The 14,269-nt window shown below is 38.2% G+C and overlaps 1 protein-coding gene across 1 annotated transcript in view; it reads left to right on the top strand.

Annotated features, from left to right (window-relative positions):
- Window positions 1-14,269, top strand: part of col4a6 (collagen, type IV, alpha 6) — a 151,790-nt gene that overhangs the window by 84,552 nt on the left and 52,969 nt on the right. Inside the window, exons 6-10 of the mRNA XM_088924586.1 lie at window positions 675-719; window positions 2,278-2,394; window positions 3,938-4,003; window positions 6,407-6,442; window positions 7,027-7,089. Of these exons, the coding sequence (XP_088780712.1) occupies window positions 675-719; window positions 2,278-2,394; window positions 3,938-4,003; window positions 6,407-6,442; window positions 7,027-7,089 (327 nt within the window). The remainder of the gene's footprint in view (window positions 1-674; window positions 720-2,277; window positions 2,395-3,937; window positions 4,004-6,406; window positions 6,443-7,026; window positions 7,090-14,269) is intronic.

Below are 14,269 nucleotides of genomic sequence, written 5' to 3'. Positions count from 1 at the left end.
GCAGATCGGTCAAGTCAGAATATTACCACCCATGCAGTCCTGGTTTGCCAACAACTGCCACACTTTTCGAAGTAAACTGGGTGCCGGTTCAGGATCATCAGAATTCATTGACCTTTACCTCTCTACATCCAAAGTGATCTTGAACTTTAAAATAAATTAGACTCTCGATTTTCAAAGGGATCGTTGTCTCCGATGCTGCGTTGCAATGCTCTGGTATAAAAGATTGATGCACAATAGAGATTGCTATAACAACAGTTATTGCTATTTTTAAATATAAATAATGTATTATTTTCCATGTGAACTAAATGTTAAAAACAATTAGTTAATGTATAACATTTTAGTTAAAACATTTTTAAATAGTTGACTAAATGCTAAATGTTGACTAAATCATTACTATTGCCTTTTTATTTTTTTTGCCTTTGTGAGCTTTTCATTCTGAATAAACCTGCACAATTACACTTCTGTCACATACAGTACAGTAGTTACTTATGTCAAGAATTCCAATGGAATATTTGAGTGGGAACGTGGCTAATCCACGGCTCTTTTGGGGGCTTTTAAAATGGATCCTAGTTTTTATAATCTAGATTTGATGATTTTCAGGCCAGAGAACAGTTGGATTTGAAACAAAGCCTGTGGCAAACGCAAATGAATACTGGTTTTGTGTTTGGTTTCAGGGACCAATGGGTGTACCCGGTTTCTCAGGAAGTGACGGAGTTCCAGTAAGTACCTTCCCTGACGTCCAATGCCACCTTCAGGTCTCCTGCAGCCCTCACTACTTGCTGGTAGACCGACATAAACAGCGTATTCTGAGCAGGTGGTAATGGAGGCCTTCAGTGTGCTGGACTTGTACTCATAGAGCGACAGTCTGACCAAACCATCTGTGGCAGTCTGAGACAGGACAGCATTTAATGATGCTCCCAAATTGAAATATATGTTGTGAGTGGATTCACATTTCCTGGCACAATATGAGAGATCTCATTACTAAGGCTTAGATGTACTGTTTATGAAAGCTCGTGTTTATTATCACGATTTATGCATTTTTCAGACCAGTGATTTATTTTCCACATCTGAAATAATATTCTAAGTGTAGAAAAGCTTCTTTTCAGTGTTTTGAATGGCATGTAAGAGTACAAAAACTGACCTAGCTGCATACTGTAACAGGACAATCATGCTGAACCAAGCAGAAGTCATTCAAGTGTAATTAATGAATTATAAATATAATATAGCAGAGTACCAGAACTCTTTTAGGTATTATTTTTCAGTATGGTTTGCTAAATATTTTGTCCCAAAATATCAGCACTTCATTTGGTTTCATAAATAGCTTTATATCATTTGCTGTAATGGAAAGAATCTGTTAGGCTCACTGTGGTAGATGTGTATCTGGATCATTGATAGATCTGCTCCATGCTTACGTCTGCTCTGCATTACATTCATATAAACGTGGCTAAACAAGAATAGCTCTACTGCATTGCTATACTTATATGTAATGCTTCGATCACAACTTAATTTTGAACCCTTGAACCCTTGAGATCTGTTAAGTTGTAATCAACTCTGCTCACTGCCACCAGACTCATTCACTGAAGACACTGAGATCAGCATGCACTTGTCATGCTGTTCAGAACCCAGGCAGGGGGAGAATAGACCTCAGCTCTCAATGAGGTCACTACAAGATCACAAGCACCTGGTAACCCCTTTGGGGATGCTGTTGAGGGCCAAGCAGATGGTGCTCTGGCTAAGCCAACCTTACCCAGACCTGAGTGTAATGATGGGGGGTGTTCCCAGTCACACCTAGCAGAGAGAGAGAGAGCTTGATTCAACATTGCCCTGCCCACAGTTCAGCCTGTGTTCCAAGCATGTCCTGCTTACATTTTCTGAGTCTGACCTGCCTGTTGCACACAGTGTGCCAGCAGATTTTATTGTATAAGAATAATAGTGCCAGTAAACGTTTTGCCCATTGTTCTGGTAGAAAATGTGACATCATTCTGATAAACCAGCAATTGACAATTAATAGTTGTGTTGTATGCCAAAATTGCAACCTTTGTAAAGTATTAATTGAGAGCAGAAGTGAAGATGTTAAAGAATAGAACATACTGTATTTGTATTTGATTACATTCTTCTTTCTGCTTCCAGCCCCCTCCCATCCCAGAATTGTTTCCCCCTGTATACATCCTTTATCCTCTCAGACATCCTGGTGGATGCCTGTTGGCTTCTTGCTTGGCCTGTGTGATGTCACTTTGTGCTTAGGGTGCTTCTGATATTTCATGCCTCTTATTACAGGGACATCCAGGTCAGGATGGCTCGAGGGGGTTGCCTGGTCCTGATGGCTGCAATGGAACAATCGGGGATCCTGGCCCAAGAGCTCCAGATGGGTTTCCAGGAACCCCAGGACTGCCAGTAAGTGGGCTTTCCACAGGTATCCCAGAGAAATGGGGAAATCTAGACGTTTTTCACAGTTTTTCACATCCTCTGTCATAACTGTATGCCCCTTTGCAAAATGCATCCATCAAATGATCAGCATTGCACCCTTCTGGTTGTCTCGGAACAATATTGCGATCCATCCATTTTCTAACTCATCTGTGGAGGGGCCTGAACATGTCCCAGCAAGCAATGGGCACAAGGCCAGGTACACCCAAGATGGGCTGTCAGTCCCTCACAGGGCACACACATACATAAACATGCACACACTCACTCCAAGGCCAATTTTTTCAGAAGCCAAATAACTTACCAGTATGTCTTTGTCCTATGGGAAGACACTGGAGCACCTTGAGAAAACCCATGAGAACACAGGCAGCAATACTCACCAATTCGCTACCATGCCCTTTTGAAATCTATCTGAAGCAAAACCTTTGTCCTGTTTTTCTTCCTTTAACGGTGAGCTTAGATTGCCAGCAGAATATACCAGGTAGCTAAAGAACAGAGCACGTAAAAAGGTGTCTTGAACGTTTCATCATGGATCTTGTTTTGAAACAGTTACTAATGCATTTTAAATGTGTGATAAAGACCACATTTTTATTTAACCTCGATCTGCACAGAAATTCAGATGTACTGTATTCTTAACTCATGGTGGTCTGACATGTTGAAGGTGATCATTTTAATCTGTTTCATACTGTATGCTGTACCCTGCAGACATATTCACCTCTGTGCAAACTTTCCATGGTGTTACTGTCTGAACTGGCAATCATGGCACTTTCAAATAGGACTAGATATTTGGAATCTCCAGACCGACAAAGCTAAAAATGCTGATGTGGTTACAATACCTTTGCTATGGCTCCCACACATCAGTTAAGCTGAAAAAGTTTGTAGTTTGACAGGTAACAAAATTACTGTAATGGTCTGTGTCTGACTAATCAAAGTGGTTTAGCTTGACTTCAAAAGAAATGCATGTGTCTCTTATATTCTGAGAGATTAAATTTCAAGCTACAACTCACATACTGATATTATAATTCAACCATAAAGACCACAGAGCTTTTGAAACAAGTTAAGGATGAAAGTGATAGAAAAGCACAGACCAAGAAAAAATTATAGACAACTTTACAAAGGTCAATGCCCGAGATGGATACAGTAGGTAGGTGGAGATACAATATCTTGGTCCATACAGCAGACTGGCCTGTACCGTACTGTATGTGTGACAGTAAGGAAACCTTTACTGAAAAAGAGTCTGTAACAAATTACATAATTATGCATTCAGCACATTCAATTTTTCTATCTTCTTTGCAGGTTTTGCTGGTATTCTGTCTCCTCACATATACAGTAACAGTGTCCACTTTTGTCATTACAGTTTTGCGGGAATTATTTGTGATTCATCTACTGTAAATGTAACATTATTGGTAGGAGTAAAGACATGTCCAAGGTGCTGTCAGTGAAACCTTTTGTTAAGTTATTGTAAGCCTATATCTGATGTCTAGCTAAAGCCTGTCCTCTCTGTGTTTCAATTCAGGGTCCGGTTGGTCCGAAAGGCCAAAAGGGAGAGCCAGTCTTTTCAGGAGGAAGCAAAGGCTCAAGGGTGAGTCTTAGTGTTGTACGAGTGGTTGTCTTAATCAGCGGCCCCACGCAGGCAAGAAAACGAACTCCAGCAAAAGAATCCATTATCCACAGTGCCCCTTTAGAGATCACCCTCACTTGCATTACCGTTACAGATTCTGTACAGCGTGCATCCTGTCCATTTTTTTTTTAAAAGCACAGTGAGCCTAAACCACGAAATCATGGGAAATATGACAAAAAACAGCCTTTTGAATATGTTGCATCATTAACATATGGTAAAATTACCAGTTTAAAGCACCTTCTGCTTCAAAAATCTGAGCCTTTCTTTGATTTTTGCTTGTATCATTGAGCAGCTATATTATTATTTTTTCCTCTTAGCTAGAACTGTAGGGATTTGTTTTCCAGCTAAGGCAGATATGGCTGATGTCTTGCCAAGAAGCCCTCTTGAGGTGTTGATCTGAGCACAGAAGATTAATAGATGTGGTTTTCTCTAATGTGAGCTCCATGTGTGATGTTTCCAGAGAAAATCAGTCAACAGGAATGAACAGAGGCTAGAGTTACCTTCTGTATTATAGCGTGTGTTTTATATATTCTCTTATACATAGTGAAGATCTACAAGTGTCCTAGTATTTTAACATTGCTGGCCGTGCTGGCCTTGTTCAATTATCTGTGAACCGTTAAATGCCTCTGCGTGGGCAGCTTGGCACAAGGGGCTTCTGGAGATCCTTCACAGCGCCAGCTGCTCAGTATGGCACCAGTCTGAGGTTCTGGTTATGACAGAGTGGCATTTCAAAGAATCAGCTTTCTTAAAATAGTTCCTGTCGCTAGAGCATCTTAATACATAACTACTTGTTAGGATGGGCAAGTGTTCAGATGGATGTGTAAACATAAGAAATGTACAGTACAAATTTCTATTATGTGAAATGTGACAGTTGTGTTTCTGGAAGACTTACCTACATTTTGAGGTAAAAGAATCAGTGGAAGACATTGCATTATAGGAACAATTGGTTCAATGGGAATGAAGGAGTTAGAGGTAAAGAACTCAGATTCACAATAATGATGGTATTTTTTTCTATAGTAATGGGTCATATTATTCATTTCTTCTGCATAACGTGTTTTTATGATTATTTTATACAGAAAGCAGTAAAAAAGCATAAAAGCATCAGTATTTACAGTACATTACTAAGCAATGAGAAATTCTGCCATAGGGGAGGGGGAGACAACATTTTTCATAAGAAAACATTTTTAACGATACACAATACTAAGCACAGTAGTGACAAAGATATCACTTTCTTTCGTTTCTTGCATATAATAACAAGCTTTTGTTCCAGAGTAATAACGCCCCTTTTCTTTTCACTTACACCAAAAGCACTAGCAAAATTCCTATCAATGTTTCCAAAGAATGAAAATATAGTAGCTGAGAATAGATACACAACTTTGACACAAATGCAGGTTGGACAAAGACTGACACAAACGTATTACAGAATAGCTTCCCATCTTATCAGACATGTGCTGCTAAGTTGAGGCAGCCACACAACCATTTTTACTCAAGGCATGTGATTAGTTCAAGTATCCTTTTATAGCTCAAGTCCAAGTCCAAGTCCAAGTTAGTTCAAGTCCTTTTATAGCTAATTTATGTTATGAGAACTTGTGTTCGCATACAGTAGTTTGATTAATTGCCCTGGCTCCTATTTTTGTGTTACAAGTAATAGGCAAAGCTTGTGTATTGTGTAATTACATATTGGAACAAGTAATAGGTTTATTCCATGCTGAAAAAAGAAGAAAGAAAACACAACGTTTCGGCCATGGAGCCTTTTTCAGGTGTGAGACACCTGAAGAAGGCTCACACCTGAAGAAGGCTTTACGGCCGAAACTTTGTGTTTTCTTTCTTCTTTTTTCAGCATGGAATAAACCTATTTCTTGTTCCTTTGCAGCCTACGCATGCGGACGCAGCTACCCTGAATAATTACATATTGCTGTGCATGGAGTGTGTTTTCTTGGCACAAAGTGAGATATGATTACAGTACATATTTGTAATCATCCATATTACTTCATGATTCATGAGATATCAAATCTGTATCCAGTGTAGCTGGAGGCTGTCGATGATTGATAGGATCCTGGATACTGGCAGACTTGACACACTGTCCGATAAAAGTGAAAAGCATGAAAATAAAAGGTTGTAAGGAAGGCAGATGACATTTTAATAATATGGGTAAACAGATGAATATCTTTAACTTACAGCTCATTGAAATAGTGTTTCTGCTGTTATAAAAACCAGGTATTGTATACAAATCTTGATAGATTTGTTTTGGAAGCTCCCATATCTTACTTCCCTAGAAGTATGTGAATCACTGGATATGTTTTTTTCTCAATAATGCTGTGTATATTACTGTGTTTTAAAAAGCATCTTTCCTATTGATTGTAGGGGTTCCCTGGCCTACCTGGACTGGTTGGACCAGTCGTAAGTATATACCTTTTCAACTCAGTCTGAAATTGAACCTGGTGGCCGATCACTACAAGACAGCAAATCAAACCACTGTGCCTGCTTGCTACCCTCTGCTTTTATCAATCTCTCAATAAGGATGCATTTACAGAATTGAGACTATATTTGCAAATTGTATTTCAGTGAAGAAAAGTGACTTGATTTCTCCTTCCATGCCTAATGCTTCATTCTTGTGGGAATTGGATGTTCAAGCATTTACAGTGATTTTTAGAGAATGTGAAGCAAAAGGCAGCAGAGAATCTGTTCCTTTTCCAGCCAGATGTCTGCTTGAAAGTTGTGGGATAGACTTGACAACATCTCAGCCTTTTCCTTTAGATGTGGATCTGTTATGTCAGGCGAGTAATCATGTATACTGGGGGAACAGTAAGAGCTCTCTGCCTGACCTCTGTGGGGAGAATGGACATGCTGGATACAGCAGTTCCCCTGTCACACCCCTGTGTATAGCTGGCAGGCTTACAGAATGGTTTTAGACCAGCGGCACTGTTTAGACAAAGGGGAGACGCAGAATCAGGCCTGAACATTTTGTCTTCTTTCATTTGCAGGGTCCACGAGGTCAAAGAGGTGAAGGAGGACCCACTGGTCCCAGAGGTCCGACAGGCAAACAGGTACACACACCTCTTGGTGATCTACTGTATGGCAATCCTTTTGCTTTAGATCCACTGAACAATCAACAATTAGTTAAGACCTGCTGGGCTAGGTCAAAAGCCACTGCATTGCACTGCACACAAGGAGAAAAGGTTCTTCTGAAATTCTTGCTTTTTCTTTCTTTAATCCTATAAAAATTATACATACAGCACCTGCCAAAAAAAATACATACAGCACCGGCCAAACCTATTCATCCCCCTGAAAAGTTGCCACATTTGAGCCACATTGCTTGCTGAGCTTGCAATCATACCACTTTCAAATACAGTACATTTTACTTCTACAGTACACAAAGTGCTGCAAACTATTGAAGCTAAAAATGATCATCCAGGTGGATGCTGCACATTGGTGATGGTGGAGGGGAGTTCCCATTACCTATAAAGCGCTTTGAGTGGAGTGTCCAGAAAAGCGCTATATACAGTGGTGTGAAAAAGTGTTTGCCCCCTTCCTGATTTCTTATTTTTTTGCATGTTTGTCACACTGAAATGTTTCAGATCATCAAACAAATTGAAATATTAAACAAAGATAACACAAGTAAACACAAAATGCAGTTTTTAAATGAAGGTTCTTATTATTAAGGGAAAAAAAATCCAAACCTACAGATGCAGCCATTCAAAATGCGTGCGTTATTTTGCGGCATACCCCGGTGGGCGTGGCGCGGCATCTCGCAGTGTCACGCAGTGTGACGTGTTAATCGCGCGTCATTTGACGCTCTGCCGGAAACTATCCGGCGTCACCTTGTAAAACCGCCAGGGGGAGCTTAACCTCTCATGTACAGCATTTGAGCCTTTAATTTTGAACAGTGTATTACAGCATGTTAATCTTCAGTCATTAAAATGTTGGTATATTTTATGAAAGCAAGATTGCTCAGTTGGACAAAAGTACACAACCTACCTTTATCAGAAATATTTATGCATCAAAGCCTTTACCGGAGATATTACTAATAGTATTAATAATGGATGACTTTGGACAAGCTGTATACTCAAAGTATAATTTCTTTAGCACATTTGTACAAGCACTTGGAATCTGTCCAAGCCATACTTTGTCAGGCATTTTGTTTTACTTCAACGGGCATAAAAACTTCCTTGCTTTTAACAGGGCGTTTCATAATTTCTAACTACGAAAATGATTTAAAATGCGACACCTATCATTCAACTAGAGCTTAAAATATCACAAGGAAAAATACACACCGGTATTCCATTTCTCCCTAAACATTGTAAGCTTCGAAGTCTTTAACTAACGTGATACCGGAGTCAACAAGCATACTTTTAGAATTTGATTAAAAGGGAATATAATATGGAATCGCGTATCTCAAGAATTTAATAACGGTATGATTATATCCATGTACTGCGGCAGGGCTGTGTAGGGCTGTTTCGCCTGCCTGCTCATGCGAGCTGACTGTAGCCGACTGGTCTAGGTGCGTGCCTGCCAACGGGCAGGGTGTGTGCTCGAATCCAGCTGGTGCTGAACCTTCCAGTTTTATTTATTTATTTTTTAATCGCGTAACATATTACCGTATGCAAACTGTACTGTATACAGTATGTATATGTATATTTAATGTCTTAATTGTGCCCGTTTAATTGAATTTTAAAAAATTATTTAACACGAACATTAAGCTGTTTACATCTTCCGCCTGAGAACAGTCACCCGTTGCTACCCAACGCAGAATGGTGATTGGCTGACACCATCTGACACCCCTCTGATTGGAGAAAAAAGACGTGCTAGTTTGCTATACATACTGTAACAGGAAGAGGATTTCTTTCTATTCAAAACGTGTACTTTAAAAGTTTAAGAAGTAAAAACCTTACAGCGTACACAGATTTCTAAACTGATCAGGATCGTTATCTTTGTCTTATGCATAACAATATTCACCGCTCTGTGCAGCAAATTAATAATAAACTTTATTTTATATAGCGTTTTAAACGAATAAGTAATTAGATTGCTCATAAACCTAATCACTTGCTTTTTCTTTTTATTTAGGCTCAGATTTCAACTATAGATCGTATTATTAATACCCTTGGTGATACCCCTTGGTGTTTCTCTCGCTCTCTCTCGGGTCACCTGATCATTAGCTCGAAAGATTTGAGTGCTTTGTGTATATTCTAATGGTAGTGGGGGCAGGGTGTGTGGGAACAGGTTTGGTTGAAATTGCATTGGAGATCTATGTTCTTCACACCTGAAACATTTTCTCTGAAAGCATTTTCTTCGCTGTTTAACCGATCTTGTTACAGCATGTTACAGTTTACTATTATTAACCATATTAATTTTAAGTGCTTAATGTAAAATCTTGTAAAAATATATTTTCATTGTTCAAATATACATTAAGTCTGACTATCATATAATAAGTTAAATACAAAACTAAAGAAAAAATAGGGTTAAATATAATTCAAAATATTTTGCTAACAATGTTAACTGTTTATGAATAATAAAATGTATTAGCTAAGGCGTAGGATGGCACAGTTGTTAGTATGTTTTTTGTTTTGTTTCTTTTTCATAAATACAACAGTAGTACCTGATGTCTCAGTGGCTTTCAAAATTAAATTATGCATGCAAACCTGTGAACTAGAAAGATAACTAAGATATCCATCCATTTATAATGGTGGCAAAGTGGTTAGCATTGCTATCTTGCAGCACTGGGGTCCTAGGTTCAATTCCTGCCATCCTGTGTGTGTGGGGTTTACATGTTCTCTCTGGGTTACATGGTTTTTCTCCATATGTGTGATATGACTCCCTCTCGCACTCCAAAACATACTGGTAAGTTAATTAGTTTATGGGAAACCTGGCCCTGGTCTGTGTGTGTTTGTGTCTGTCTGTCCTGTGATGGACTGGCGCTATGTCCAGGGTGTATTCTGCCTTGTGTCCGTTGCTTACTGGGATAGGCTCCAAATCCTCTGTACTGGATAAAGAGATTAGAAATGGAAGTAAAGGCACTGTGTGGATGGAACTATACCCACTATGAAATGGCAGCATCTCACTGAGAATAAAATATTTTTTACTGCTGGCTTAAGGAAACAGCCTTTCCACCTCTCTTGCACATCAGTATCCATACCTAGTTATTTAAACAAATTGCCTCTAATTATAAACATCTTAATATGCTGGCTCTGTGGATCCGCATCAGCTATGTTTGCCCATTCCTTCAATTCATGTGCATCCAACACACAGTTCAATGCCAGCAACTACACATAATCTAAAATACAATCCTTATTTCAGTATCTATGTAAACATATAGTCTGTTAACTTCATCATCTTCATCAAAAGTATGCCTAACCCCATTAGGAAGTGTTCTTGTTATAAGTGTATTCCTCAGCTTTCCCCAAACTATCTTCTTCTTGCCAACATCTCTAGTCTTTTATCCTGCAATAACTCAGCCAACACTTAAATCTCCAAAAGCTGCTTGTGTTAATTTCTTTAAATCACAAATATCATGTGTAAATACTGGCCATGTAATACTCTGCATTGTGGAATAATAGTTTATTTTAAAGGGAACTAGAGAAACTAAGAACTAGAGAAATCAAGAAAGGCTTTTTTTCTGGAATTAATAAATGCACATCCTGTTCACTGGGGAAATTAAATCCACACTGAGCAATCTTCAATATGTTCAGAATATGACAGCAAGAATCCTATCAGGGATGCATTACACCTGTTTTCAAGTCCTTGCACTGGTTACCTATCAGATTTCGAGTCAACTTCAAAATCCTTATCCTCCTTATATACTGTCCTACAACTGGTATTATTGTTCTCCGAATTATTGTACTTGACATGACTTCATTCAGCCTTTCCTGAACGTCTATGACAGGCAGAGTGAGTGCTGTTTCTGGTGCGATCTTTTACAGCTGACATTTCACTGTTTTAAACGAACAAGAAATTAGATTGCTCATAAATCACTTATTCTATATAAACACAGCGTAATTGCCCTCCGAAAATCTTCTTTTTCTTGTTCGTTTTAGAGACCTTGATCGAAACTGATTTTAGATGTCAGAAAGAATTTATTTTCTCTGTATTTCCTACATTGCTTTGTCAAGATTTTAACTTTATATCTAACTTTATATCTAGGCTCAGATTTCAACTATAAATCGTACAGTAATTAATAGCAGTAAATACTGATGTTTATACATAAAAAAGTCATGCCTTGGAGTATAGACCCCCAAAGGAATGCCATAGACTCAAACTGCAAAATAAACACATACAGAAAGAAAGTATTTGTATTGTAATTGCAAATCCTGGTACTGTATGAGTGATTGGTATGACTTTCCTCATTACAAATCTCTTATTAGAATTTAAATTTCTCTGTAACTCCAGGTCAGAACAGAGAAAATGTAACTGCCTTAAGGAGTTTACGATTATGAAAAATAGAAGGATAAGCATGATACGCATGTCTTCTGTCATTTTCTAAGTCATGTTACTGAGCACCAAATCTTATTGAGAATATGAATCCATTTAAGGTTTATACCATTAAAGTAACAGTTTATTCCATGCTGAAAATGTTTGTACCAGACTTTTTTGAGGCCTGTTTAATTGTGTCTGAAGTCTGATGTTGTAAATTTTATTGTTAAAAAGATCCATGAAAATGTCACTACTAAAGTTAGCTGGTACTGTTGGTACTGTAAGTGGCAAGTAGAGCTCATATTTTAGATTTTGTGTAGTTGCTAGCGTTGAACTGTGTGTTGGATGCACATGAATGAAGCGACGGACACAAGGCAGAATACACCCTGGACATAGCGCCAGTCCATCACAGGACAGACACAAACACACACACACCAGGGCCACTTTAAATCTAACCTCAGAACCTTTCTTTTCAGAAGACTTAGTGTCTGTATCTGCTTCATTTTCTAATTTTGGTAGCACCTCTACCTGCTTGTCTTTCTTATATGCATTTACTTTGTAATCTGTGGTCCTTTTATCTGTTTTTACATCTACTGTATTGCTTTGAGATGCCACCTTTAATGGTGATATATCAAATAAAGTTTTTTATTATTGTTATAGGGAAACATGATCAGATTGTCCCTGGTTCAGAAAAAAAAGATCTAAAGTATACTAGTTTGTCACTCTTCTAATTCCCTTTGCTAAATGACTTTTCATACTAATCTGATCAATCTAACTGCCAGTTTTCTGTGCTTTCTCTATCCTGCTAGATTTGCAATTATTCTGAAAATTTTCATCTTGAAATAACTAATTTCTAAATACCTTTTTCACTGTTAACATCTTGCAGCAACTCTGCGACAAAATATACACTCTGACAGTTCATCCTGCTACCAACATTAAATAAAACAAATCTTAAGATTTCTATATTTATGTCTTTATTTAGTGGTTTCATTAGTGACAAAGGCTAAACTTTCTTGGAAAAATGTCTTTTATGTGTTGCGGAAAAAACTGACTTGCTTTAACAAAATATGTTTACAAATCCTTTCACTTGGCATTTTCGTAGTTAGAAATTATGGAGCGCTCTATTAAAAGCAAGGGAGTTTTTATGTCCGTTGCAGTTCTTTTGCAACATGAATATAATTATATCGTTATTAATTTCTTGAGATACGCGATTCCATATTATATTCCCTTTTAATCAAATTCTAAAAGTATGCTTGTTGACTCCGGTATCGCGGTAGTTAAAGACTTCGATGCTTAAAATGTTTAGGGAGAAATGGAATACTGGTGTGTATGTTTTCTTTAAAGTACCGATACCAGCCATATACTGTATGTTTAAGTTCCAAAATTAATATCGTTTATGGACTTCACACGCGTTGCAGTATGCTCCTATTCTTTTTATGCTCAGGCACAAAGTAAAAGGGGATGCTTCATATTGCTTGACTAATTTTAAAAACTAAGTTAGAAATGCAGACGCTCCCTCGGTGCGCTGCTCTGGTGCGCCGGCTCTTACACAGTGCCTGTCTGCCGTAAGCGTTACAATATACATACCCAACACTGCTTGTACCCATCTGTCATGCAAATAAAACACCTTGAATTGAATTGAATTGAGGGGAGAGGGGGGGAATACTAAAGCCAATACTGGCTCAATACCCTCGATGGGCTTTGACGTGCTAATGCGTTGGTTTAAGAGTCCGGGTGTGGCAGGCTTCCAATGTCAACTCGACTCGATTGGAAGACAATGAACATATTTTGTGATATTTAGAAATATAAATTTGTTTGGTGCGAGTGAGGTTTTATTTAATCTCTGACCAAGGGAAACGTTTCATTTTTTCAAAGAAATGTTTGTTAAAAAAATAAGTCATAGTTCTATGGGATTCAATCACAGACCATGTGACATGGGAGTCACGAAACTACTGTAACACACAGCGCCACCAGATTTAATAACGCAATAAAAACGCTATAAAATAATGTGACTAGGCACAGAAAAAGTTTACAGCACAGTACGATAATAAATGCTGACCATGACTTTAGAAGCATAAATTACCTTACACTCAATTTAAACACAAGCTGTCTTTCTGTATGAACCTCTAAGCTGGTTCATACAGAAAATGTAGGAATGCATTAGCCTGATTATGATTAAAAAACACATAATTAAACACGCGTCAGAACACGATTTAAATCAATATAAATGTTTATATTGTAACGCATACTGTCCAGCCTCCATTTCTCTATAAAAAATTACTCTGTTGCACACACACACACAATAGAAGGAGGAACCGCTGTCAGAAGGGAAGATATGTTCAAAATATCGCAAATATCGATCATGTTGCGATATTTTGAAATATAAAAGTCAATTGATTGTCCATAATATCGCTATTCTATTTTTTCGAAGAAATGTTTGTTAAAAGAAAAGTCCGGTACCAGCTGGATTTGAACACACAACCTACCAGTTGCTAGGCACGCACCTAGACCAGTCGGCTACAACACAGCTCGCATGACCAGGCAGGCGAAACAGCCCTACACAGCCCTGTCGCAGCACACGAATACCGTTATTAAATTCCTTAGATACGCGATTCCATATTATATTCCCTTTTAATCAAATTCTAAAAGTATGCTTGTTGACTCCGGTATCACATTAGTTAAAGACTTCAAAGCTTAAAATGTTTAGGGAGAAATGGAATACTGGTGTGTATTTTTTTCTTTAAAGTACCAAGACCAGCTATATACTGTATGTTTATGTTCCAAAATTAATATCGTTTATGGCCTTCACACGCGTTACAG

The sequence above is a fragment of the Atractosteus spatula genome, chromosome 9, assembly GCF_055471065.1.
Source record: "Atractosteus spatula isolate fAtrSpa1 chromosome 9, fAtrSpa1.hap1, whole genome shotgun sequence".
Taxonomy (NCBI): domain Eukaryota; kingdom Metazoa; phylum Chordata; class Actinopteri; order Semionotiformes; family Lepisosteidae; genus Atractosteus; species Atractosteus spatula.
The sequence above is the reverse complement of the archived record's forward strand: the minus strand, read 5'-3'. Positions and strand labels throughout refer to the sequence as shown.